General features: G+C 45.9%; 3 protein-coding genes across 15 annotated transcripts in view; 1 reads left to right on the top strand and 2 right to left on the bottom strand.

The window, feature by feature from the left end:
- Window positions 1–27,946, top strand: part of LOC132391025 (transmembrane protein 164-like) — a 139,075-nt gene that overhangs the window by 71,165 nt on the left and 39,964 nt on the right. For 6 of the 12 annotated variants that reach the window (XM_059963645.1, XM_059963643.1, XM_059963644.1 and 3 more), the window contains exon 8: window positions 991–8,736. In XM_059963645.1, coding sequence (XP_059819628.1) covers window positions 991–1,279 — 289 coding nt within the window. In that variant the 3' untranslated portion in view covers window positions 1,280–8,736. Of the gene's footprint in view, window positions 1–990; window positions 8,737–11,969; window positions 13,659–18,724; window positions 18,811–21,033; window positions 22,306–27,946 lie in introns of those variants that run through there. The other 6 variants (XM_059963649.1, XM_059963648.1, XM_059963650.1 and 3 more) reach the window with 5 other exon arrangements.
- ints4 (integrator complex subunit 4) overlaps window positions 8,886–27,946 on the bottom strand; it is a 100,348-nt gene continuing 81,287 nt past the window's right edge. The window contains exons 19-23 of one of the 2 annotated variants that reach the window (XM_059963639.1): window positions 27,778–27,837; window positions 22,320–22,479; window positions 18,864–19,007; window positions 11,346–11,466; window positions 8,886–9,436 (exon numbers count right to left, since the gene is read on the bottom strand). In XM_059963639.1, the coding sequence (XP_059819622.1) occupies window positions 9,237–9,436; window positions 11,346–11,466; window positions 18,864–19,007; window positions 22,320–22,479; window positions 27,778–27,837 (685 nt within the window). In that variant the 3' untranslated portion in view covers window positions 8,886–9,236. Of the gene's footprint in view, window positions 9,437–11,345; window positions 11,467–13,795; window positions 15,880–18,863; window positions 19,008–22,319; window positions 22,480–27,777; window positions 27,838–27,946 lie in introns of those variants that run through there. The other variant, XM_059963640.1, reaches the window with a different exon arrangement.
- Window positions 23,149–27,761, bottom strand: LOC132391024 (collagen alpha-1(I) chain-like). The gene has a single exon (XM_059963642.1). The coding sequence runs from the start codon at window positions 24,914–24,916 to the stop codon at window positions 23,279–23,281; it is 1,638 nt and encodes a 545-aa protein (XP_059819625.1). The 5' UTR covers window positions 24,917–27,761; the 3' UTR covers window positions 23,149–23,278.

The raw sequence follows: 27,946 nt of genomic DNA, 5'->3' as shown, positions 1-27,946 counted from the left end.
GCATGGTGAGAATGTACAAACAAATTGAACTCCAAACTCCGATGCCCCGAGCAATAATGGTTTTTGCACTAACCGCTGCACCACCATGGCGTCCAAATTGCCCTTAGTGTGTGGGTGAAGGGTATAATCTGGGGGGTGGTGTCAACTGTTGGGAATGTGGGAGATTAAAATGAGATTAGCGTTACAGTACGTGAGTGGTTGATGGCTAGCACAGACTCAGTGGGCCGAAGGGTCTATTTCTGTCATGTATAATTCCATAGCTGGCATGGGAATCATCACATAGACTGCAGGGTTTGAGAGTTAAGGACCAAGTGGAGGGAATGGAAGTTTAGTGGTTAGCGTAACACTATTACAGCGCCAGGTGTTAGACCAGTGTTTGGTTCCCATCGTGGTCTGTAAGGAGTTTGTACGTTCTCCCCATGACTGCATGTGTTTCCTCCGGGTGCTCCGTCTTCCTCCCACACTCCAAAGGCGTACAGGTTAGAGCTAGTGAGCTGTGGGCGTGCTACGCAGGTGCCAGAAGCACGGTGACACTTGTGGCTGTCCCCAGCTCATCCTCGCTGACATTGTTTGTTACACACAAAGCACTTCACTGTACATGTGACAAATAACGGTAATGCTTAGAGAAGAAGTTGTTGCTGGGAATCCCAGCTGGTTAGACATCACCTGTCAATATTTCATCTCAATGAATTTGGTACCAGAATGGGAAAATGTTTGATATTTGCCTGCTTTCAGACAAGTACAAATTATGAAATAAAATCTTAAAAACTCTGGAATGATGCTCAGGCATCACCAATGGAAAGTTAAGTGTTTCTGATTGAAGGCCCTTCATCAGAATTCTTCACCTATATTAGTACCAATTGTGGCCTGGTCCATATCATTCCATAAAGATATTAAAACTGGTTTTATCACACTTAATTCAAAGTTCAAAGTACACTTATTATCTAAATATGTATACGATATACAACTTTGAGACTCGTCTCCTTACAGACAGCCACAAAACAAAGAAACCCAATGGAACACACACGAACAAGGCGACTGTCGAAAACCTACTGTGCAGAAAAAACATCGCGACAAAGGTGAGCAAGTAACATTCAGTGCTGAAGTTCACCAAAGTGAGCTCACAGCCATGAAGCCAGTTAGCTGCAGGCCAGCCTCGGTTCAGCACAGAGATGAGTATTGTGTTCAGTTCATTGTAGGAAGGATAGACAACGAGACCATCAGACATAGGAGCAGAATCGGGCCCACCGAGTCTGCTCTGCCATTCAGTCGTGGCTGATCCATTTCTCCCCTCCTCAACCCCACACCCCAGCCTTTTCACTGTAACTTTTGATGCCATGTCCAATCAGGAACCTATCAATCTCCACCTAATGACCTGGCCTTCACAGCTGTCTGTGGTAACAAATTCCACAAACTCACCACCCTCTGGCTAAAGAAATTTCTCCACATCTCTGTTTTAAATGGACACATCACTATCTTGAGACTGTGCCCTCTTGTCCTAGACTCCCCCACCATGGGAAACATCCTTTCCACGTCTACTCTGTCTATGCCTTACAACATTCGAAAGGTTTCAATGAGATCCCCCCCCCCCCACCATCCTTCTAAATTCCTGCAAGTACATACCCAGAGCCATCAAACATTTCCCATATGATAATCCTTTCATTTCCAAAATCATCCTTGTGAACCTCCTCTGAACCCCCTCCAATGCCAGCACATCTTTTCTTAGATGAGGAGCCCAGAACTGTTCACAATACTCAAGATGAGGCCTCACCAGTCTTATAAAGACTCAGCATCACATCCTTGCTCTTATACTCTAGACCTCTTTAAGTGAATGCTAACACGGCATTTTCCTTCCTCACCACTGACTCAACCTGCAAGATAACCTTTAGAGTGTTCTGCACAAGGACTCCCAAGGCCCTTTGCGTCTCAGATTTTTGTATTTTCTCCCCATTTAGAAAATAGTATGCACATTTATCTCTTCTATCAACTTGCATGACCAATGCATTTTCCAACATTGTATTTCATTCGCCACTTTCTTACCCAGTCTCCTAATCTAAGTCCTTCTGCATCCTACCCGTTTCCTCAACACTACCTGCCTCTCCACCGATCTTCATATCGCCTGCAAACTTGGCAACAAAGCCATCTATTCCATCATCTAAATCATTGATATACGGCATAAAAAGAAGCGGTCCCAACACCGATTCTTTTGGAACACCACTAGTCACTGGCAGCCAACCAGAAAAAGATCCCACTCACTGCCTCCTACCAATCAGCCAAAACTCTAACCATGCCAGTAACTTTCCTGTAATACCATTGGCTCTTAACTTGGTAAGCAGCCTCATGTGTGGCTGCTTGTCAAAGGCCTTCTGAAAAACCAAATATACAACATCCACTGCAATCCCTTTTATCTATCTTACTTGACTCCAACATCTTCCCAACCACCGAGGTCAGGCTAACTGGCCTGTAAGTTCCTTGGTTCTACCTTCCTCCTTTCTTAAAGAGTGGGCTGATATTTGCAGTTTCCAGTCCTCTGGAGCCATGCCAGAGTCAAATGATTTTTGAAAGATCATTACTATTGCCTCCACCATCTCTACCGCTATCTCTCATTGCACTCATTTCTCTTCCCTCACAGCCTTCAACACCTGGCACACTGCTAGTGTCTTCCACAGTGAAGACTGATGCAAAATACTCATTCAGTTGTTTTCTGTAGGTTTTTGAAAGCTTCTCAAACCTCAGTTTACCCGTTAATTTTTGTTTTGGTTCATGCCCTCTCTTTTGCTTTCACAATTAGCTTTGACTTCCCTTGTCAGCTACAGTTGTACTATTTTGCCATTTGAGTATTTCTTTGTTTTTGGAATAATATCTATCCTGCACCTTCCTCATTTTTCCTAGAAACTCAAGCCGTTGCTGCTCTGTTGTCATCCCTGTCAGCATCTCCTTCTAACTTACTTTGGCCAACTGCTCTTTCATACCACTGTAATTTCCTTTACTCCACTGAAATACTGTTTCATCAATCTTCACTTTTTTCCCTATCAAATTTCAAGTAGAATCGATCATATTGTGATCACTGTCTCCTAAGGGTTTCTTTACCTTAAGCTTCCTTATCACCTCCAGTTCAGTGCATAACACCCAATCCAGTGTAGCTGATCCCCTTTCGACGACAAACTGTTCTAAAAAGCCATCTCGTAGGCATTCAACAAATTCACTTTCTTAAGATTCAATACCAACCTGATTTTCCCAATTAACCTGCATGTTAAAATCTCCCATGACTATCATAATATTGCCCTTTTCATACATTTTTTCCTCTTTCCTGTTGTAATGTGGTCCACATCCCAGCAACTGTTTGGGAGGCCCGAATATAACTGCCATCAGAGTCCTTTTACCCTTGCAGTTTCTTAACTAAGCATTCAACCTTCTAGTTCTGTCAGATCTTTCTAATGAATTGATGACATTTTTTTTTACCAGCAGAGCCATGCCGCCCCCTCTGCCTACCTTCCTGCCCCTCCACTACAACGTGTAACCTTGGACATTCAGGTCTCAACTACAACCATCTTTCTGCCATGGTTCAGTGATGGCCATAACATCATACCTGACAACCTGTAATAGTGCAACAAGATCATCCACCGTATTTCTTATACTCCATACATTGAGTATAACACTTTGAGTACTGTATTTGCTACCCTTTTTTATTCTGCATTGCTAATGCACTGATATTCACCCTGCTGGCTGCAATTTTGCCCTATCATCTGCCAGCCCTTCCTGACAATCTGACTGCACACTATCTTTACTTTTTTACCATCCGTCTTATCCTGAGTCCCTTCACTCTGATTCCCACCCCCCTGCCAAATTAGTTTAAAACCTCCCCAGCAGCTCTAACAAACCTGCCCGTGAGAATATTGGGTTCAGGTGCAATGCCATCCCTTTTGTACAGGTTAAACCTCCGCCAGAATGATCCTAGAACCTGGAGCCCTGCCACCTGCACCAGCTTTTCATCAACACTTTTACCTGCTTCTACCCTCACCGGAAGTTTTGGGGAGGGGAAGGGTGTAGAAGATTTACCAGGATTCTGCCTGGAAGGGGACTATGGAAGCATAGCTCGGGGTGTCGGAATTTGGAGATGATGTTCGGTATCTTCTGTAAGGAGTCTGCATGTCCTCCCTGCGGAATGTGCGAACTTACCCTGAGTGCTCCCGTTTCCTTTCATGGTCCAGAGCTGTACTGAGTAGGCTAATCGGTCGTTGTAAATCGCCCCGTGATTACGTTCGGGTTAAATTGGAGTTGTCAGAGGTTGCTGGACAGTGAAGCTTGAATGACCAGATGGGAATACTTGGCTCGGTATCACTAAATAAAATAAAATTAGAGAACTTGCCCTTTGAGGGACTGCTGAGCGAGCTGGGGAGTTTCTCTTTGCAGTGGAAGAGGAGGAGAGGAGATGTGACTGAGGTGTTTAAGATCGAGAGGGATAGACAGAGTGGACAGTCCCAGGACCCCAAAGGCCAGTAGCCAAGGACATCTGTTTAAGGTGAATGAGTGAGAATTTAGAGTAGGAATTTACACAGTGGAATGCTGCCTGGGGTGGGGGTAGAGGCAGAGACATTAAAGAGACTCTTAGATAGGCATGCGGATGATAGAAAATGAGGGCTGTGTGGGGGGGGGGATTAGGTTTACAAAGATCAGAACAACATTGTTGGCCAAAGGGCCATGCTGTGCTGTACTATGTTCCATGTTAAGAACATAGAGTATAGGCTCTTTGGCTCTCGATATTGTGCCCACCTTTTAACCTAACTTCAAGATCAATCTAACATTTCCCTCCTACTTCTCTCTCCATTTTTCTACCTATTCAAGAGTCTCTCAGAATCAGCCATTCAGCCCATTGAGCTTTTACTGAATCTTTCCAGTGTCTACCAGCAGCCATGAACCTTCTCATTCTGCTTCCTCTCATCCCTCTTTTGTACTTGCTCAATACTATTGTGCCCTTCTAAATAAAGAAAAACCAGTATCATAAGACATTGGAACAGAATTAGGCCATTTGGCCCATCGAGCCTGCTCTGCCCTTCAATCATGGCTGATCCTTTTCTCCCCTCCTCAGCCTTCTTCCTGTAACCTTTGACACTGTGACCAATCAAGAACTTATCACTCTCCACCTTAAATACACCCAACAACCTGGGCTCCACAGCTGCCTGTGGAACAAATTCATCACCCTCTGGCTAAAGAAATTTCACTGCATCTATTTTAAATGGATGCCACTCTATCCTGAGGCTGTGCCCTCTTGTCCTCGACTGCCCCACCATGGGAAACATGATTTTCACATCTACTCTGTCTAGGCCTTTCCACATTTGAAAGGTTTCAATGAGATCCCTCCATTGAAACATTGAAAACATATAGCAGAATACAGACTTTTTGGCCCACAAAGCTGTGCTGAACATGTCCCTACCTTAGAACTACCTAGGCTTTACCCATAAGCCCTCTATTTTTTCTAAGCTTCATGTACCCATCCAGGAGTCTCATAATAGACCCTATTGTTTCCACCTCCATCATCGCCACCAGCAGCCCATTCCACGTACTCACCAATCTCTGTGTAAAAACTTACCCCTCACATGTCCTCTGTACCAACTTCCAAGCACCTTAAAACTATGCCTCTAGTGCTAACCATTTCAGCCCCGGGGAAAAGCCTCTGACTATCCACATGATCAATACCTCTCATTATCTTGTACACCTCTATCAAGTCACCTCCCATCCTCCGTCGCTCCAGGAGAAAAGGCCGAGTTCACTTAACCTATTCTCATGAGGAATGCTCCCCAATCCAGGCAACATCCTTGTAAATCTCCTCTGCACCCTTTCTATGGCCTCCACATCCTTCCTGTAGTGAGGCGACCAGAACTGAGCACAGTACTCCAAGTGGGGTCTGACCAGGGTCCTATATTACATCATCCTTCTAAATTCCAGACCGAGAGCCATGAAACAGACCTCGTATGATAACCCTTTCATTCCTGGAATCATCCTTGTTAACCTCCTCTGAACCCTCTCCAATACCAGCACATCTTTTCTTTGATGAGACCAAAATTATTCACAATACTCGTGAGGCCTCACCAGTGCCTTATAAAGCCTCAACATCACATCCCTGCTCTCCTATTCTAGACCTCTTGAAATGAGGTCATTGCATTTGCCTTCCTCACCGCTAACTCAACCTGTAAGTACTCAAAATCCCTTTTCATCTCAGATCTTTGGATTTTCTACTCATTTAGAAAATAGTCTGCACATTTAATTCTTTTGCCACTTTCTCAGCCATTCTCCTAATCTGTCCAAGTCCTTCTGCAGCCTTCCTATTTCCTCTATACAACTGCCCCTCCACCAATCTTTGTATCATCTGCAAACTTGGCAACAAAGCCATCTATTCTATCATCTAAATCATTTATATACAGCTTAAAAAGAAGTGGTCCCAACACCCACCCCTGCGGACCACTGTACACTGGCAGCCAACCGGAAAAGGATCCTTTTATTCCCACTCGTTGCCTCCTACCAATCAGCCAATGCTCTGACCATGCCAGTAACTTTCTGGTAATATCCTTGGGCCTTTGGGGTGGCTGATTGGATTTACTATTGCTAGTACAAGACCATAAGACATTGGAGCAGAATTAGGCCATTTGGCCCATTGAGTCTGCACCATGATTCTATCAAGGCTGATTTATTATCCCTCTTCACCCCATACTCCTGCCTTCTCCCAGTAACCTTTGACTCCCTATCTAATCTTTAAATATACCCAATGACCTGGCCTCCACAGCAGACTGTGGCAATGAATTCCACAGATGCACCGCCCTTTGGCTAAAGAAATTCCTCATAGAAATCTACAGCACATTACAGGCTCTTCAGCCCACAATGTTGTGCCAACCATGTAACCTACGCTAGAAACTGCCTAGAATTTCCCTACTGCATCGCCCTCTATTTTTCTAAGCTCCATTCACCTATCTAAGAGTCTCTTAAAAGACACTATTGTATCTGCTTCCACCACCACCGGGGATGCATTTCACACACCCACCACACTCTTGTGTAAAAAACTTACCCCTGACATCTCCTCGGTACCTATTTCCAAACAATTTAAAACTATGCCCCCCCTCACGTTAGCCATTTCAGCCCTGGGAAAAAGCCTTTGACTAACCACACGATCAATGCCTCTCATCATCTTATACACCTCTCTCAGGTCACCTCTCATCCTCTGTCACTCCAAGGAGAAAAGGCCGAGTTCACTCAATCTATTCTCATAAGGCACTCCCTCCAATCCAGGCAATATCCTGTAAATCTCCTCTGCACTCTCTATAGTATCCACATCCCTCTTGTAGTGAGGTGACATCAGAACTGAGCACAGTGCTCCAAGTGGATCTGAGCAGATCTTATATAGCTGAAGCATTACCTCATGGCTCTTGAACTTATTCCCATGGTTGATGAGTGCCAACCCTGTATTCTGCCTTCAAATTCAACCTTCCAGAGTGAATCACTTCACACTCTCCGCATTGATATAACAAATAAATAGGGAGATAGTTGAGAGGTCAGAGATGGAGCAACACAAAATTCCAAGAGGGTTGTCGAAGACCTAGAAAGGGCAAGACCATCAGGAGAGCTGGAAACAAAAGCAAAAACCTGCAGATGCTGGGAATCTGAGATGAAAACAAAGATAAATACCCTACAGGTCAGGCAGCTTCTCTGAAGAGAGAAACTGTTGGAGCTTCATCTGCACAGGAGACTCTGCAGACGCTGGAAATCCAGAGCAACGCACACAAAATGTTGGAGGAACTCAGCAGTCAGGCAGCATCTATGGAGAGGAATAAACAGTTGATGATTTGAACTGAAACCCTTCATCAGGACTGGAAAGGGGGAAAAAGCCAGAATAAGGTGGTGGGGGAGGCGAAGGGGAAGTGAGTAAGATATATGATTATAAATGACATGGATGAAGAAGTTAAGGCTGGTTTAGTAAGTTTGCTGACAACACAAAGGTTGGGGTTGTTATGGATAGACTGGAGGGTTGTCAATGGGACATTGATAGGATGCAGATCTGGGCTGAGATGTGACAGATGAACTTCAACCAGATTAAGTGCTCAAGTGGTTCATTTTGGTAGGTCCAATTTGAAGACAAAATAATATAAATGGTAAGACTCTTGGCAGTGTGGAGGGTCTGAGAGATCTGGGGTCCGTGTTGATAGGACACTCAAAGCTGCTGTGTGGGTTGACAGTGTTGATAAGAAAGCGAAAAAAGCATTTCACTGCTTTTTTCCATGTGCGAGTGACAAAGCTAAATTTAAACTGAACCCATGTACTTGTGCAAATGCTGTTTAAATGTTGGTGTTGTATCTGCCTTTGGGGGCTGAAGTGAGAAGCTGGGAGGTGATAGGTGGAAGAGGTAAAGGCTGAATGAGGAGGAATCTGATAGGAGAGGAGAGTGGACCACGAGAGACTGAAAAAGGGGGTGGTGGGAGCCAGGGGTAAACGATAGGCAGATGAGGAGAAGGGGTAAGAAGGGAGTGGGGAATGGAAGAAGGGGAAAGGGGAAAAATGACCAGAATTTGAGCTTGTCATGTTTGTAACGCTTGTTGCTGCAATAAGAGCTAATTCTCATGACACTTATACTGCAGATATGTACGTAGCGCTATTAGTGTAACACTTTACAGTGCTAGTATTCAGTGTTCAATTCCCACCGCTGTCTGGAAGGAGTTTGTCCGTTCTCTCCGTGACCGTGTGGGTTTCCTCTGGGAGCTCTGGTTTCCTCCCACAGCTCAAAGACACACCAGTTAGTAGTTTATTTGGTCAAATGGGTGTAATTGGGAGGTGTGGGCTTGGTGGGTCGGGAGGGCCTGTTACTGTGTTGTGGCTCAAAATAAATAAACACACTCAAAGAATCTTGAATATGTTTATACCAAACTTTCAGTAAGAAAATAAAGTTAATTATTCCAAGAGCTTGGAATTCCTTGCTGCTGTACAGTGTCCTGTTTAACTGCAGAGGTACAGAGCTTTGGAAGTTCAGATGCCATACTGGAACTTAGAACAACATCCTCCTGCAAGGTGAGGCACAGGATTTCCCGGTGTCCTTGACCCTCAGAGTTTGCAAAGTGTATACTTCTTAATATCCTAATGCTCAAAACCATCCTGATCCGCCACCTCCGTGCGGTTGGTGCTGAGGGAACGCGCCGCCGTGTTCTGGTCTCTTCTGGATCAGATGAGTCCTCAAGCAGCAGAGAAGTTGGTCCTCATCGCCTGGCTGGTTTGGGCATCAGGTAGACCTTGACCTGTTTGCTGAGATTAATGGTGCCCTCAATGACATTGGTTGTCTGCGGTAAAGTGTCCATGCTGTCGCCCCAGGCTTGTCTCGAGAGGGCACTAGGGCTGGCCGCCTGGCTCTTACTGGAACTGTAAGCCAACAACAAGCGGACTTCCACCTGGCAGGGCTCTGTGGGACAGAGCAAAGGGAGAGGGCCAAGTGTTAATATACACACAGGAACAGGCATATACATACATACACGCACACACAGAGGGAGGTGCCCTTGAACCCTAGTTCTAGTCTCACCCAACTCCAGTGGAAAAAGCCTGCTTGCATTCATCCTATTTTTACTCCTCATAATTTTGTACACCTCTATCAAACCTTCCTTCACTCTCCTAACCTAACCCGATTTCCCCCGGGATCAATAAAGTATGTCTGTCTGTCAACCTTTCCTGATAACCATTACATGTAGGAGAATTAGGCCATTCAGCCCATCTAATCTGGTTCCACCATTCCATCATGGCTGATTTATTATCCCTCTCAACCCCATTCTCCAGCCTTCACCCTGTAACCTCTGACACCCTAATTAATCAAGAACATATCAACCTCCACCTCAAATATACCCAATCACTTTGCCTCCACAGCTATCTGTGTCGAATGACTTCACAGATCCACCAATCTCTGACTAAATAAATTCCTCATCTCTGTTCTAAATGGATGCCCCTCTATTCTGAGGCTCTGCCCTCTGGTCCTAGGCTCACCCACTATTGGAAACATCCTCTTCCCATCCACTCTATCTAGGCCTTTCAATATTTGGTAGGTTTTAATGAGACCCCTCCCCCACCTCTTTCTTCTTAACCTCACCGAGTACAGGCCGAGAACCATTAACCCTTTAATCCCTGGGATCATTCTTATGAACCTCCTCTGCATCCTTCTCAGATAAGGGGCCCAAAGCTGCTCACAATACCCCGTAGTGCAGCCTGATCAATGCCTTACAAAGTCTCAGAATTACATCCTTTACTTTATATTCTAGTCCTCTTGAAATGAATGCTAACATTGATTTTGCCTTCCTCACCAGAACTCAACCTGCAAGTCAGCTTTAGGGAATCCTACATGAAAATTTCCCAAGTCCCTTTGCACCTCTGGTTTCTGAATTTGCTCTTTATTTAGAAAATAGTCCATACCTTTCTTCCTTCCACCAAAGTTCTTCATCATACATTTTTCTATATTGCCCTTTCATCTGCCACTTCTTCGCTCATTTCCCCAATCTGCCGAAGTCCTTCTGCAGACTCTCTGCTTCATCACTACCTACCCCTCCACCTATCTTTGTATTGTCCACAAACTTGGCCCCATTATCCAGATCATGGACATACAATGTTAAAAGAAGCAGTGCCAGCATTGACGAAGGGTCTCAGCCCGAAACGTCGACAGCGCTTCTCCCTATAGATGCTGCCTGGCCTGCAGTGTTCTACCGTCATTTTCTGAGTGTTGTTGCCAACATTAACCCTTGTGGAACACCACTAATCACCGCCAGCCAATCAGAAAAGGCTCCCTTTATTTCCACTCTTCCTGCCAGTCAGTCAATATTTGATCCATGCTGGTATCTTTCCTGTAGTACCATGGGCTCTTATCTTGTTTAGCAGCCTCATCCCAAAGGCCTGAAAATCCAAGAACATAATATCCACCGAGTCTCCTTTGTCTATCCTGCCTGCTATTCCTCGAACAACTTAGGTCATCAATTCCCACAACATCCTTGTAAATCTTCTAAATTTTTCAACCTTATTAATACCTTTCCTGAGGTACAGTAGCTGAACAGAACTGCACTCAATAACTCCTGACTTAGACAACATCAACATAACATCCCAACTCCAGTCCTCAGTACTCTGATTTATGAAGGCCAGTGTGCCAAAAGTTCTCCCCAGGACCTCTGAAGAGAGCTTTTGGTACAGTGGCCTCCATATGTGACGCCACTTTCAGGGAATTATGGATCTACATCCCCAGATCCCCTAAGACAGAACAATTCTATAATTCAATGTCCTGCTTTGCCTGGGACTCTGATGAAACTGTTAACTGAATGCATTAATGTTTAATTTCTCACCTGTCCACGCTGTGTGGGAAAGATAGACCTGAGTAATCAACCTGTGTCTTCCAGGCCCAGGATTTCGAAAATCCGCTGGTTTGGGATGGATTATGTGTGCCTGGCCGTCAGGATAGGTGACCTGTAGGTGACACAACACAGGGACGCACTGTGACACCTCCCACTTGTATTCAAATGGACAATAATCCCGCGGATGTAATAGAACAGATTAAAGATAATTTAGCTCATAGAACATTACAACACAGGAACTGACCGTTCGGTTAAACCGATCCCATCTATCATCACATTCTCCATTTTTTACCCGTTCCTGTCTAAATGTTTCTTACAAACTGCTTGAGTCGGTAGAGCCTTCAGTCACTGGAATGTAGGGCCATGAAGGGTGATCTTAGAGGTGTATAAAATTATAAGGGGTATTATATACTGTGGGGTGCCACAGTAGTGTAGTGGTTAGCATGACACTCTTCCAGCTTGAGGCGTCAGAGTTTGGCTGGTAGGTTAATTGGTCACGTGCGAGGCAATGGGTGGTGAGGATCAGTGGGCTGGGAAGAGAACTTGTTCTCGAGGTATCCTCGGTTCTGATGGAAGGTCTAGGGTCTGAACTGTTAGCTCTGCTTCTTTCCACAGATGCTGCCAGCCTGAGTTCTTCCAGCTTTTTCATGTTCCATTTGACGGAGAGACAACAGTCCCTTTGGTGGTTTTAAATGATGAAGCACTGATATACACTCAGTGGCCACCCTGTTAGGTACACCTCCACTCCTCTTGTTAATGTAAATATCTCATTGGCCAATCACTTGACAGCTACTCAATTGTAAAAAGTGCCAAGAGGTTCAGTTGTTATTCAGCCCAAACATCAGAATGGGGAAGAAATGTGATCAAAGTGACTTTGACCGTGGAATGATTGTTGGTGCCAGACGGGGTGGTTTGAGTATCTCAGGAACTGCTGATCTCCTGGGATTTTTACACACAATAGTCTCTAGAGTTTACAGGGAATGGAGTGAAAATTTAAAAAAAAACATTCAGTGAGTGGCAGTTCTGTGGGTGTTGGCTCTGGGCCAGTACTCGCTGGAGTTTAGGAGAATGAGGGAGGGGGGAACCTCCTAAAGGCCTGGATGCAGTGGATGTAGACAGGATATTTCCTGCAGTGGCACAGCCTCAGAACTGAGCTATGTCCACTTAGAACATAGATGAGGAGGAATTTCTTTAACTGGAGGGTAGTGAATCTGTGAAATTCATTGTCACAGATGGCTGTGCAAGCCAAGGCATTGGGTATATTTAAAACGGGGGTTGTCAGGTTCCTGATTAGTCAAGATGTCAAAGATTAAGAGGAGGAGGCAGGAGAATGACGTTGAGAGGGGTAATAAATCAAGCATAATAGAATGACAGAGCAGACTCAATGGGCCGAATGGCCCTATTCTGCTCCCATTCTTATGGTCTTATGCTGTATGATTTTCACACACAACAGTCTCTACAGTCTACAGAATTCAACTGAATTGACTTTATTACTGACATCCTTCACGTACATGAGTTAAAATCTTTACATCTCCATCTAAATGTGCAATTTATAGTAATTTATAATAAACAGTATGTACACCAGGACAGTCAAAATAACATTGAAATACAATTGTGTCAGCATAATCAATCAGTCTGATGGCCTGGTGGAAGAAGCTGTCCCGGAGCCCGTTGGTCCTGGCTTTTATGCTGCGGTACCGTTTCCCGGATGGTAGCAGCTGGAACAGTTTGTGTTTGGGGTGACTCAGGTCCCCAATGACCCTTGGGGCCCTTTTCACACACCTGACTTTGTAAATGTCCTGAATAGTGGGAAGTTCACATCTACAGATGCGCTGGGCTGTCCACACCACTCTCTGCAGAGTCCTGTGATTGAGGGGAGTACAGTTCCCGTACCAGACAGTGATGCAGCCAGTCAGGATGCTCTCAACTGTGCCCCTGGAGAAAGTCCTTAGGGGGACTTCCGGTGAGGCACAAGGCAAGATGGCAGCACGGCACTGAGCGCTAATATATAACCCTCCCTTTCCAAGTTCTTTAGGGCTCATAGACGGTCTTAATACAAGGTTGAGTTGGAGAAAGATCTTACTAAAGACATGGCCTCAAAAAAAGATTTAACCAGGTAACAAGATACCAGCAGACGACACCAAGCTAACAATTCATCCGAGGAAATAGCTATGCTAATTAAGCAAACAATGGCAACGATGACGGAATCGCTGCAAGAAACGGTAGCCCACGTGCTAAAGCAGTCGCTGGAAAAGGCTCTCGACCCCATACAGAAGCATATGGCAGAGAATGGCAACATTCTCCGGTTGTTAAAGGAGCAAGCGGACATTTATGCTAAAAAATTTAGCACGGTCTTCAACAAAGTAGACAACATTCAGGTTTGCTTACGCAAGAATGAAAAAGTTACTAATTCCTGTCTCGCGGAGGTGACTACGATATGGAAGAAGCTAAACGACTTGGAGGACAGATCCAGGAGAAACAATGTGCGGCTGGTCAACCTACCAACAGGTGCTGAGGCGACGATCCGAGAGGTTACCTCGAGAAGATGCTCCCTAATTGGATTCCAGCGCTCAAGAATTCCCACAGCACTCCTTTGGAGATTGATAGAGCACACAGGATCTTTTCCAAAAACACCTCAAGACCGCAGACCATGATCTTTAGGCTTCTACGGTACACCGACCAGCAGGCTATCCTGGAGGGCGCGAGGAAAGCCAAACCTACTCTCCCTGATGGCACCCAGCTGCAGTTCTTCGCCGAGTACAGCCCCGGCACGATGCAGGAACGGCAGGGATACAAGGAGATCCGCGCTAAGCTTCGACAGACTCATTTCTCTTATACCCGACGATTTTGAAAGTGAATATCAAGGGCACGAAGATGTTGTTTAGCTTGGCAGAGGAAGCGAAAGAAGCTCTGAAATCATCGATGCTGGGAGATATAGAAGAAGACCGCAGGCAAAGTCCACCTGCCCCTCAGGAGGAGATGGAACTGCCTGTACGTGCAATCTAACAGGCACGGGCAAGTTAACATTATAGATGTGAAGTTCTCTGGTTAATCTTTTACTGGAAAGTCACTTGTTGCACTTTTGTATTTAGTTAATTAAGGGGCCAATTTGTTTCTCAGTTTTGTAGGTCAGAGTTTTAAGGTGATATTCAATATCCCCAATTGCCATACTTCATCAAGAATGAAGCTGATAAACAGCAGTTTGTTTGGAATAACTTTAGAATGTTATGTCTCCAGTAGACTTGTTTACGTTCCTGGGCACCAGATAAGATAGCACTGGAGCCATCTGTTAAAGCGACAGTTTCTCGCTAGAGAGTTGTTGGGGTCTTGATAATGTGTTATAGTATATTTGAGAAGGAAGTGGTTTTAATTATATAGGCTAACGGTTTTGTCCAGGTTTTTTTTCTTGGCTCTTTGATATGATTGTCTATGAGAACTGCTTTGCCTTTCTAATTTGTTGTTGTTAGAGGGGTTTGGTTAATGTCAGTGTTCGGTGTCGGACATTGCTAAGTGACACTCACAGATGTTACAAAGTAAAAGGCTGAATGTGAGGGAGGGGTGATGGGAGAGGGGGTGGGAAGGGGGTAACTCGGCGCTCCAACAGCAACTTACAACAACAGATCCAGGGGAAGATGAGCAACAGAGATGAATTAGAAAATCTTACTATTGTCTCACTTAATGTTAGAGGACTAAACTCTCTCTACAAGCGCTCAAAGGTTTTAGATTTCTTACGCAGAAAGAAAATAGATATCGCGCTGTTACAGGAAACACATTTTAAACCTAATGACATTCCCAGGGTTCAAAACCGCTTTTATAAATCAGCTGATGGTACTCATACCAAATGAGTTATGTTATTAATGAGACATAATATTAATGTAGCAATTGAAATGTCTGGTGCATAATCCATCTGCTAAAGACTATACCTTCTTCTCCACAAGACATAAAACTTTCTCTCGGATAGATCACATTCTTGTATCCTCCGGTCTGCTGCCTTTGGTACACTCAATAGATCACAACCCAGTCATATCTACTTTTAATTATGGCAAAATTAAAAATAAGGCTACTAGGTGGAGGTTTAACTCCACTCTTCTAAAAAACTACTAATTTCTATCACAGCGGAGAACAAAACTGACAGAATTTATAAATTTACATAAAAATAGTGTCTCAGATGTGACAGTGATTAGGGCCTCCATCAAGGGTTTCTGATGAAATAATGCCATATGGTTCAGAGCCTATCTACATAAAAGCCGGCTTCAAAAGATTTGCACCCGAGAAGAACAATGTAAGGTTTTGGAGAATGATCTCAAAAGGAGATACACCATAACAAAAGAAAACGAGCTCAAAACAAAACAAGCAGAATTAAATGATTTATTAAGAAGCAGGGCAGAATACATGATCCTCATAACCAAACAGAAGAATTCTGCAGAAGACAGCAGACCGAGCCATCTTTCGGCACTAACGCTTAAACAACAGGAAGCTGAAAGGTCTGTACCAGCGATTAGATGTGCTAAACGTGGAGTGGTATCTTCAACAGAGGAAATAAACGAGATATTCAAGAATTACTTTAAAGAACTGTATAAAAGTGGCTCACTTCCTTCTCAGAATGACTTCAGCGATTTTTTTAGTGGATTAGACCTCCCTACATTGTCATTAGAGGACACCAAAACTCTCGACTCTCCTATTACACTGGATGAGCTACTCAAAGCAGTCAAAGCTACAAATAGAGGCCGTACGCCAGGTATAGATGGCATACCTGTGGAACTTTACCTAGCACTTTGAGATATTCTTGGACCAGTATGGTTAGAAGCATTAAATTATGCTATTGGAAAATGCGCTTTCCATAGAGATCCAAACACAGCCCTGATCACAGTTATACCTAAGCCCAGTAAGGATCCCTTGGGGTGTGCCAATTACCGTCCAATCTCCTTGGTAAATGCTGACCTCAAGATATTTTCCGAAGTCTTAGTTAGTAGACTTGAGACAGTAGTTGGGAAAATAATAAGCCCAGATCAAATGGGCTTTATCAGGGGACGTCTCGCATCTGATAATATTCGCCGGTTCTTACACATACTGAGTGCAACACATAAAATCCCACTTGCCTGTGCCTGCTATTTCATAATGCTGAAAAAGCATTCGATCGTCTTGAATGGCCATGTCTTTGGAGAGTTCTTAAAGAATTTAAGTTAGGAGATAAATTTATCAATATGATTCAAACATTGTATGCTAATCCTTCAGCCTGGGTATGTGTGGGAGGAGGTTTCTCAGTTATTTGACATAGGACGGGGCACACGACAAGGGGACCCTTTGTCCCCTTTAATTTTTGCTATATCTATTGAACCGCTTGCACAGTTAATTAGAAACTCTCCTCAGATCTCCCCGTTACAATAGGTACAACTTCACATTCGATATCACTTTACGTGGACGACACGCCAGTTTATATGGCAAATGTTCAACAGACTCTTCCCTATGTTTTAAAAACACTGGAGCAATTTGGATTTCTTTCAGGACACAAAGTTAATTTGTCAAAATCAGCACCGATGTTGATTAATATGGATAAAAGTAAGGTGTCTCTCCCTCCCCAGATTAATGTTACAAATGAGGTCCGCTACTTGGGTATTAAAGTTAATACTTCCCTATCATCTGTGGCTAAAACAAATTACTCTTTAATGGGGGATTGGCTTGTCCAAATTTTAAATTGTATCACTGGGCATTTGTATTAAAAAGTCTTAGCTATTGAATGGAGGAGGATAAAGTTTCATTATGGAAAAATATAGAACAAGAGCTAATAGCACCAATAAGGTTGAAGGACTTTCTCCTTATAGGTATGTCTACCAAAAAATATGATTTGTATTACTGTCCAATTTTAACCCATATGCTACAAGTGTTTAGAGCAGCAGAAAAATTCCTAAAATTTAAAGGCGTATGGTGCAAATCATCTCCATTATGGAACAATAATCATTTTTTGTATAGGGGGGAAACCATTCACTAACAGAACTTGGGAGGATAAAGGTATTGCTACTCTTCAAGATATTAATGGGGCAAGTACTATCCTTAGCTTTCAAGAACTGGTATCTCGATATAATATTGATAAACACTCTCTTTTCTTCTATTTTAGAGTAAGATCAGCTTGTAAAGCCTACGCATTCCCTGGGGTTCAGATTTAAAGGACCATCCCATTTTAAGTTGGATACAGGGTGCTCCAGGGCAGATAGTGTCATATATCTATGATAAATTAAACTCCCAGAAATGCATGCCCACATCAGGAATGAAAGCCTGGGATAGGGACATATCTGAATTGGGACAAGACTTAGACTGGGATGTGATTTGGGATAATGCTGCCGGTGTTTCGAAAAACCCAAACCATCAGTATATATGCTTGAAATTTTGTCATAGAGCATATTTAACACCGAGAATTAGACATCAAATGGGACTGGTTCCTGACCCATATTGCTCATTTTGCCCCCACAGAACCATTGGCTCTTTTATACATGTTGTATGGGAATGTCCTGGGGTTTTTGGTTTGTGGGGGAAGGTTGTCAGTACTCTTACAGAACTAATGGGGGTACAATTACCAATGGACCCCGCTGTACATCTTCTAAATGATGACTCCCACCTTTCCCTTACGGAAAAAGCACACAAAGTCTGGCTAGCAGGCCTGACTGCAGCTAAGAAGATTGTAGTCCAGCGTTGGAAACCACCCCATGATATTTCATATACTCTCTGGCTTCGGAGCTTTCTGGACATTTCTTACTTGGAACTTTCATCAGCAAGAGTAAATGATGCAGGACCAAACTCAATCTTAATGTGGACAAATTTGATCTCTAACTTAAAAGATCTTTTGTTAAAATAGGAATGCTTTGTCTGTGTATGCACTACTATTCAGTTGGTTGGTGGAGGGAAGAGGGATGTGGTGGAGAAAGGGGTAGAGGGGGGATGGTGAGGAAGGTTGGGGGGTGGCTGGGTTAAACAGTCAAAATGTAATTGGCAATTGGTTGTATTGAAAGTAATTTGTTGTTTCAATAAAAAAATTAATTTGAAAAAAGTTCTTATGATTTGGGGCCCCGTGCCAAACTTCTTCAACTGTCTGAATGGTGCAAAAAAACTAAAAAACATCAGTAAGCAAAAAACCTTGTTAATGAGAGAGATCAGAGGATGATGGCCAGACTGGTCAAACTGACAGGACGATGACAGCGACACACGTTACTACAGTGGTGTGCAGAGGAACATCTCTGTACACACAACACGTCAAACCTTGAAGTGGTTGGGCTACAGCATCAGGAAACCACAAATACACACTCAGTTGCCACTTTATTAGGTATAGAAAGTGCAAAATAAATTGGCACATATGTAATTACAGCTACCTCTGACAGATGCCCCGCTGCTCGTGACTGAAAATCAAACAGATGCTGACAATCTGAAACAAAAAGACCCGAAACACTAACTCCAGACGCTGACTGACCTGCTGAGTGTTTTCAGCTTTGTTTACCTTAACCGATCATGATGACCTACCTGCACTTTAATGGTGGACTGGGGATCCTGTACGTGTTCCAACGTGGCATCCACATCTACGGCAAGCACCAGGCCGGATGTGAACCGTAGGGGGTTGTCTGACTCTCCGGTGGGCTCAATGATGGTTGCTGAGGCTTTGTGCAGCTATTAAAACAAAGAGGGTCAGTTCTGTAAGCACATCGAAAACTTTCCAGAATGCTACTCAACATTTGCCTGATTTTAAGAGGAGACACTGGAACCCAGAACAATGCACGCAAGAGCTGCAGGAACTCAGCAGATTGGACAGTGCTGCATGTAGCAGACAGGATAACAGTTTGCAGGGTCAGTGATCAGGAATCAATTCCTGCCGCTGTCTGTAAGGAGTTTGGACACTCTCCCTGTGACTGCGTGGGTTTCCTCCCACAGCCCAAAGATGTTACAGTGAGGGCTATTAAGTTGTGAGCATGCTACATTGGCGATGGAAGAATGGCAACACTGTCCCCAGCACAACCTCAGACAGTGTTGGTCAGAGATGCAATCGACACATTTTACTGTATGTTTTGATGTTTATGTGACAAATAAAGCTAATCATTAAACTTTTTTTTTAATCTTTGAGGGGAATGGACAGAAGCCAGATTCAAAAGGTGACGGGAAAAGGGGACAGCGTGATCTTGTGATTGAGAAGAGGAAGGCAGGAGGGTGGGGGAGAAGAGAAGGGAGAAATTATCATGGGGCTCATGTCCCCTTCAACCTTTACTGTTTTTAATTGATGCACTACTGTAAGCATCACACCAGTTTCATATGGCAACTACTCTGCACATGACTGCAAACAGTTGTGGACATAGCTGAGCCTCCCCGCCACGGAATCTGTCTACACTTCTCTCTGCCTTGATAAAACAGCCAACATAATCGAAGACCCACCCACCTCAGACATTCCCTCTTCTCCCCTCTCCCAGTGGGCAGAAGATACAAAAGCATGAAAGCACATCCCACCAGGCTCAAGCACAGCTTCTAGCCCTCTGCATTCAGATTCTCAAAAGGACCTCTTATACAAGATGGACTCTTGACCTCACAATCCACCTCGTTATGATCTTGCATAAGATTGGGTATATTTAAAGCAAAAGTTGATAGGTTCTTGATTAGTAAGGATGTCAAGGGTTATGGAGTGGGGTTGAGAGGGATAATAAATAAGCCATGATGGAATGGCAGAGCAGACATAAGAACCTTATGTCTTAAGATCTATGATCTAATGAAGAACCTATCAACCTCTGCTTTAAATATACCCAGTGACTTGGCCTCCACAGCCATCTGTGGCAATGAATTCCACAGATTCACCACCCTCCAGCTAAAGAAATTCTTCCTCATCTCTGTTCTAAGTGGATGTTCTTCTATTCTTAGGCTGTGCTCTCAGGTCCTAGACTCACCCACTATGGGAAACATCCTCTCCACATCCACTCTATCGAGGCCTTTCAGTATTCAATAAGTTTCAATGAGAACTTCCCCCCCATTGTTCTAAACTCCAGAGAGTACAGGTCCAGAGCCATCAAACACTCCTCATATGTTAACCCTTTCATTCACAGGATCATTCTCGTGAACTTGCTCTGGATGCAAATAGATAGACAGATAGATAGATAGATACTTTATTCATCCCCAAGGGGAAATTCAACATTTTTCCAGTGTCCCATACACTTATTGTAGCAAAACTAATTACATACAGTATTTAATTCAGTATAAATATGATATGCATCTAAAATCACCTTCCCAAAAAGCATTAATAAATAGCTTTTAAAAAGTTCTTAAATAGTTTACTAAAGTGCATTGAGTGGTAACTTAAGCTCAGTCCTAACCCCAGCACTTTAACATGTCTTGCCCCTGGTGGTTGAATTGTAGAGCCGAATGGCGTTGGGGAGTAATGATCTCTTCATCCTGTCTGAGGAGCATTGCATTGACAGCAACCTGCCGCTGAAGCTGCTTCTCTGTCTCTGGATGGTGCTGTGCAGAGGATGTTCAGGGTTTTCCATGATTGACCGTAGCCTACTCAGCGCCCTCCGCTCTGCCACCGATGTCATACTCTCCAGTTCTGTGCCCACGACAGAGCCCGCCTTCCTTACCAGCTTATTAAGACATGTTTCACTGTATGTGTCAATGTACACATGACAAATAACAATGAACCTTGAATGTATTTTCACAGGATGGCAGCCCTGACCCTATAGCAGATTGTTGGAACGGCCTACGATTATCGATCCATTTCCCTGTATAGAGTTAACGACAGCACCATTTTCTTTGAAACACCACAGAGTGAACCATGACATTCTCTGAGTTTGAGAATAACTAAACCAGCAAATGGAGGTTTGATTTCTGTACACAAGGTAATTCAGCTGTCAACTGGAGACTTCCAGAAACGGCCATCAGGTTAACTTAGCGATACAGCACAATAACAGGCCCCTATGGCCCAACGAGCCCACGCCGTCCAATTACACTGCATGACCAATTAACCTACTAACCCATACATCTTTTAGTTTCTATGTTTCATTAAACAAGAAACCCAGACTGTGTACCCTTTGGGAATCTGTCAATTCCAAATTTAGTTTCAGTTTTCCTAAATTCTGATTTTAGGCCAAACTGAGTGCATTTCTGGTCACCTACATACAGGGAAAGATATTAATAAGAATGCAGAGAAAACGTACAAGTACGCTGAGGACCTGAGGTATAGAGAAAGGTTGAACAGGTTGGGACTGATTCCTCGGAGCATAGGAGAATGAGGGGAGATTTGACAGAGATATACAAAATTACGACCGTTAAATGCAAGCAGGCTTTTTCCACTGAGGTTGGGAACAGAGGTCATGGGTTGAAGGTGAAATGTTTGAGGGGGAACCTGGGGTGGGGGGGGGGAGAACTTCTTCACTCAGAGGGTGGTTAGAATGTGGAATGAGCTGCCAGCATGGTTGTGAGGCTAGTTTTAACATTTAAAAGAAAGTTGGATATGTACATGGATGGGAGAGGTAGGGAGGGCTATGGTCCAGGTATAGGTTAATGGGACTAGCCAGAATAATACTTTGGCATGGAATAAGCAGGCATTGTAGAGCTCTGTGACTCCACTTGGTTGAGAGGGTTATGGAATGCTATGGTCTGGTTGTTGGTAGCTGGGAGCCCAGGCTGGTACAGACAAGAAGGGCTGAAGGGCCTGCTTTTATACTGTAGTGATCTAGGACTCTCTGATTAGGCTGGCATGGACTAGATGGGATGAAAGACCTGTTTCGACAGTGTAATGCTCTATGTCTCTGACCAGGCTGGCACAGACCAGATGAGCCCGTTTCTGCTGCAGTGCTCTATGACCCATCTGGCATAGACTAGACTCTATGGCTCTATGACTAGGCTCACACGTCTGCGCTGAAGTGCTCGGTGACTCGACCAGGCCAACATGGACTAGATGGGCTGAAGGGCCTGTTTCAGTGACTCTGTGAGAATGAAGAGTACCTGCTCTGGGAGCTTCAGCAGCATGAAATTGCTGTGCCGAAGAGTGGTCTGCAGGATCTTCACCACCTCCATGGGCTTGCAGGCCATCAGCCTGGGCAGAACGTCCAGCAGCTTCTCCACAAAGCTGTCCTGCAGGTGCTGCAGCTCCGCCGCAAAATACCTGCGAGAGGGATTATAGGTGAGGTTATCACACAGTACAGAGAAACTCAGCATAGCAAGGGGGAAGCCTTCAACTCTAACACACCTGCCTGGGCAGCAGGGTAGCGTAGTGCTTTACTGGGCCGGAAGTCACTGGATGGGGTTCAATTCCCACTGCCATCAGTAAGGAACTTGTATTCTCTCCCCAGAACTCAAAATTGTAGAACTTGCAGGGTGGACAGTCAGAATCTTTTCACCCCAGGGGCAGAGATGTCAGAACTTCACCTTGGACGGATTCAAGCCTGGCTGCTAGTAACCCCATCCTGTAAAAACCCAGAGTTACAGAAACACCAGAAGCTCCATCCCTGGGAGAGGAAGGATACACCAAGGAGGTGGGCTATACCTGCAGACAACATGAAAGACTGGCCCAGGCGAGCCACTGTCACTGGCCTAAGTCCCAGTAGGGCTGCAGAGCAAGAGGGGGAACATTTAGAGGAGATATGCAGAGAGTGGTAGGTGCAAGGAAAGGTGGTTAGCTTCCTGCTACACAGCACAAGTGATAGAAAGACTGGGATCCAATTCTGCCACGGTCTGTAAGGAGTTAGTATAATTTCCTTGTGATCGCATGGGTTTTACCTGGGTGCTTCGGTTCCTCTCACATTCTAAAGGTGTACAGTGTAGGGTTAGTCACTGAAGCCACGCTGCTGCCTTGTCACTTGTCTCACACCAAACAAGGGCAATAGGGTTACAGAATCTTAAATTATCAACGTCCAACAGGGTCTTGTGATCGTAAGAAAAACGGCCAAGACAGTCACTCACAGTTACACAACACGCTGCTTTCGCGCAACAACCCCGATGTCTTCGAGTAGCTGGCAGCAGCATAGTCTGCACCCAGGGCAGCTCCTCTGAACCCTCTTCAGCCTGACCGGCTTCCCTTCTCCGACCCGACCGCCGGTTTCCCCTTCTCCGGCCGGACCGCCGGTTTCCCCTTCTCCGGTCGGACCGCCGGCTTCCCCTTCTCCGACCCGACCGCCGGCTTCCCCTTCTCCGACCGGACCGCCGGAACCCCTTCTCCGGTCGGACCGCCGGAACCCCTTCTCCGACCGGACCGCCGGAACCCCTTCTCCGGTCGGACCGCCGGCTTCCCCTTCTCCGACCCGACCGCCGGTTTCCCCTTCTCCGGCCGGACCGCCGGAACCCCTTCTCCGGCCGGACCGCCGGCTTCCCCTTCTCCGACCGGACCGCCGGAACCCCTTCTCTGGCTGGACCACCGGTTTCCCCTTCTCCGACCCGACCGCCGGTTTCCCCTTCTCCGGCCGGACCGCCGGCTTCCCCTTCTCCGACCGGACCGCCGGAACCCCTTCTCTGGCCGGACCGCCGGCTTCCCCTTCTCCGGCCGGACCGCCGGAACCCCTTCTCCGGCCGGACCGCCGGCTTCCCCTTCTCCGACCGGACCGCCGGAACCCCTTCTCTGGCCGGACCGCCGGCTTCCCCTTCTCCGACCGGACCGCCGGAACCCCTTCTCCGGCCGGACCGCTGGCTTCCCCTTCTCCGACCGGACCGCCGGAACCCCTTCTCTGGCCGGACCGCCGGCTTCCCCTTCTCCGACCGGACCGCCGGAACCCCTTCTCCGGTTGGACCGCCAGCTTCCCCTTCTCCGACCGGACCGCCGGAACCCCTTCTCTGGCCGGACCGCCGGCTTCCCCTTCTCCGGTCGGACCGCCGGCTTCCCCTTCTCCGACCCGACCGCCGGCTTCCCCTTCTCCGGCCGGACCGCCGGCTTCCCCTTCTCCGACCCGACCGCCGGCTTCCCCTTCTCCGACCGGACCGCCGGAACCCCTTCTCTGGCCGGACCGCCGGCTTCCCCTTCTCCGGTCGGACCGCCGGCTTCCCTTCTCCGACCCGACCGCCGGTTTCCCCTTCTCCGGTCGGACCGCCGGCTTCCCCTTCTCCGACCGGACCGCCGGAACCCCTTCTCTGGCCGGACCGCCGGCTTCCCCTTCTCCGACCCGACCGCCGGCTTCCCCTTCTCCGACCGGACCGCCGGAACCCCTTCTCTGGCCGGACCGCCGGCTTCCCCTTCTCCGACCCGACCGCCGGCTTCCCCTTCTCCGGTCGGACCGCCCGAACCCCTTCTCCGGCCGGACCGCCGGCTTCCCCTTCTCCGGTCGGACCGCCCGAACCCCTTCTCCGGTCGGACCGCCGGCTTCCCCTTCTCCGACCGGACCGCCGGAACCCCTTCTCTGGCCGGACCGCCGGCTTCCCCTTCTCCGACCCGACCGCCGGCTTCCCCTTCTCCGGCCGGACCGCCGGAACCCCTTTTCCGGCCTGAGAGTTGACTTCTCCTTCTCTGGCCCGTCCACCAGCTCCTTTGACACCTCAGCCTGAACAATGAGCAGCCCTACTGCACCCGTAGTTCTTGGAGCCCAGTATAGTCTTACGATCATAAACAAACACATTTTAAAAAGAAAAGTGCATCACTGGTTGGCCCGAGAGGCGGCTGCGTTCGAATGCGCCACTATCTCACTGGAAGGTACCGGAACTCATTTCACTGTATGGTTCGAAAGACATGCAATGCTAATAAAGCTAATTTTTACCAGTCAGGATAAAAGGAGTAGGGGACTTCTGTTGTCCTTGAGGGGAAAAGAATCAGTTTTCCTGCAACCTATTCCCTGGATTTGGATCTGCCTTATGGCAGTAGAGGTCAACGACACACATATGAGAAAGGGAATGGGAAATCCTGCCTTCTGCAGCCGACAGAACGAAGGTACTTGACAAAGCCATTCCGCCATCTGCATTCGATATAGAGGAGATAAACTGGAATTGATTTCAAGTATGAGGTACAGTGAAAAGCTCGTAATTTATTGAGTTACAGCACCAAATAGGCCCTTTTGGCCAATTGAACCGTGTTGTCCAGTAATCCCCTGATTTAACGCTGGCCTAATCACAGGACAATTTATAATGACCAATTAACCTACTAACCAGTACATCTGTGGACTGTTACAAAAAACTAATGCACCCAAAGGAAACCAATGTGGTCACAGGGAGAATGTACAAACTTCTTACGGGGTGCGCGGGAATTGAACCTGGGTCACTGGTACTGGAAAGCCTTGTGCTAACCACTACCGTGCAATGTTGCCCACTTGTCTGGCATACTGTTCATACAGATCACTGCACAGTATACTGAGTTAAAACATTAACAATGCAGAATAAGGTGTAAAAACTAGAGAAAGTGCAGTGCAGGTAGACAATAAAGTGCAAGATGCTAGCGAGGTAGATCATGAGATCAAGAGCAAATCTTCTCATACTTGAGGCCTGTTCAACAGTCTCACCGTAGTCAGACAGAAGCTCTTCCTGAGCCTGGTGGTACAGACTTTTAAGCTTTTGATTCTTCTGCCTGATGGGAGGGGTTGGAGATGAATCGTCCAGGTGGGTGGGGTCTTTATTCCGGCTGCTTTACTGAGACAGATGATGGAAGTGATTGCTTAGAGATAAAGCACAGAACAGGCCCTTCTGGCCCAACAAGCTGTCCAGTAACTCACCCATTTAACTCTGGCCTAATCAGAGGACAATTTCCAATCACCAATTAACTCCTAACTGGTACGTCGTTGGACCGTGGGAGGAAGCCAGAGCAGCTGCAACATACAGTCACGGGGAGAACATACAAACTCCTTGCAGACAGCGTTGGAATTTACTCCCCAAGCTGTAATATTGCTGCATTAAATGCTGCTTTACCGTGGTGCCCCTCAGTGTGTTAAATATAGTTACACATCTACAAACAATGTCGTGAGGGTAGTCATTTAAAACTGAGCAGCAGAGGACTGGGTCTAATCTGTAGACTTTTAAAGCTTGGTGGGCCTCTGGTGAATCATTTTACCACCAGGCACAAAGCTTTAACTTCCCCAGCAATCCCGACTGAGATCAGCCCTATTTTCACAGTCCTGGAATGTACCTCACTACCTGATATCGGCTCTAGAGCCACAAAGGACTGCAGGCTGCGGAATCTGGGAGCAGCTGGAGAAACTCAGCAGCTTTCAACCAGAAACGGTGACAATTCCCTTCCTACTCAGTGGATGCTGCTCAACCTGCAGTTCTTCCAGTAGGTTTTTTGGTGATTAGGAACTTCTTCTGTGGAGATCTCTACCTCTACCTTAGAGGTTAGAGGATACAGAAAGAGGAAGTAGGTATATTTTTGAAAGATTATGGAGGACCAGAACAGTGAGGGAAATGAGGGGGAGCAGAAATGTAGGGGAGGGTGAGGGGAGGAGGAGAAGGACAGGAAGAGGATGGGCGAGGGTGGAGGTGAGAGGGTAGAGGGGGAGGGAGAGAGAAGGGGTAGAGAGGGGAATGAGAGGGGAAGAAGGGGAGGGGGAGAGATCATGGCAATTGATGTAACGTGGAACATCAGATAGAGTTACAAGAAAGGACACGCTTTCCAGCCTGTGAGGACACCCATGGTGAAGCCTTTGACTTCCAGCTCTGTGCCAGATGAGCACTCTCCATTCCTAAGTTAAAGCCGTTTTATTTACAGAGCTACCCCGCAAGGATGAGTTTCACACAAGTGATGCCAAGACATGCTGGAACACTGTTTGACATCACAGTACATACCTGGGAATGTCAACGCGCCTGCCTCACACATTCATATGAGATTTGGAACAGATCTCCAGACTTGTCTCCAACGCCCACATTTTTGATAAAAATTCCAATTTTAAGATTGAAAGCTTTTGAAAAACAAACTTTTTATAGATGTTTTTCTCAGAATCTCAAGATATCCAAAAGCACTTTTCAGCCAGTGGAATTCAACTGAATTATCTTCAAAAACCACTTTCAAAAGGCAGCATCCATCACAGAGGACTCCCACCATCCAGGATCTGCCCTTTCTCATTGTTACCATCAGGAAGCAGGTAGAGGAGCCTGAAGACACACACTCAACAATACAGGAATAGCTTCTCCCAAACCCACCCCCCACCTTCAGATTTATGAACAGTTCACAGCCATTTTTGTGCTATTTAATTTATAATTTATATGTCTTTGCACTGTACTCCTGCTGCAAAATAACAAATCATCAAAGTCAATGATGAGAAACACAAGAGATTCTGCGGATGCTGAAAATCCAGAGCAACACATACACACACACTGACAAACTGCTGGAGCTCAGCAGATCAGGCAGCATCCATGGAGGCAGTTGCCATTTCAGCCCAAGATGTTCATTAGGACTGTGGTAATAAATCTGATTCTGATTCACTGATGTTTATCCCCTAAAATCCACTGGTACCTCTGGAAACCCGAATACTGTTTATCAAGTTGAGGAACTACTTACCTGGGGAACATCTCGAGCTCTTGCAGGAACTTCTCACACATGTTTATCAGAGTGTCCATCCTAAAATGAACAAGATGATCAGTAAGAGGTGGAAATGCAGAACGTCCCGGGGATGGTGCTAGAGGCAGATGCAATAGGAAAATTTAAGATACTTAATATCGAAGTATAT

Source organism: Hypanus sabinus, chromosome 3 (genome assembly GCF_030144855.1).
Source record: "Hypanus sabinus isolate sHypSab1 chromosome 3, sHypSab1.hap1, whole genome shotgun sequence".
NCBI classification, from domain to species: Eukaryota; Metazoa; Chordata; class Chondrichthyes; order Myliobatiformes; family Dasyatidae; genus Hypanus; species Hypanus sabinus.
This window is presented reverse-complemented; position numbering and strand designations above follow the sequence as displayed.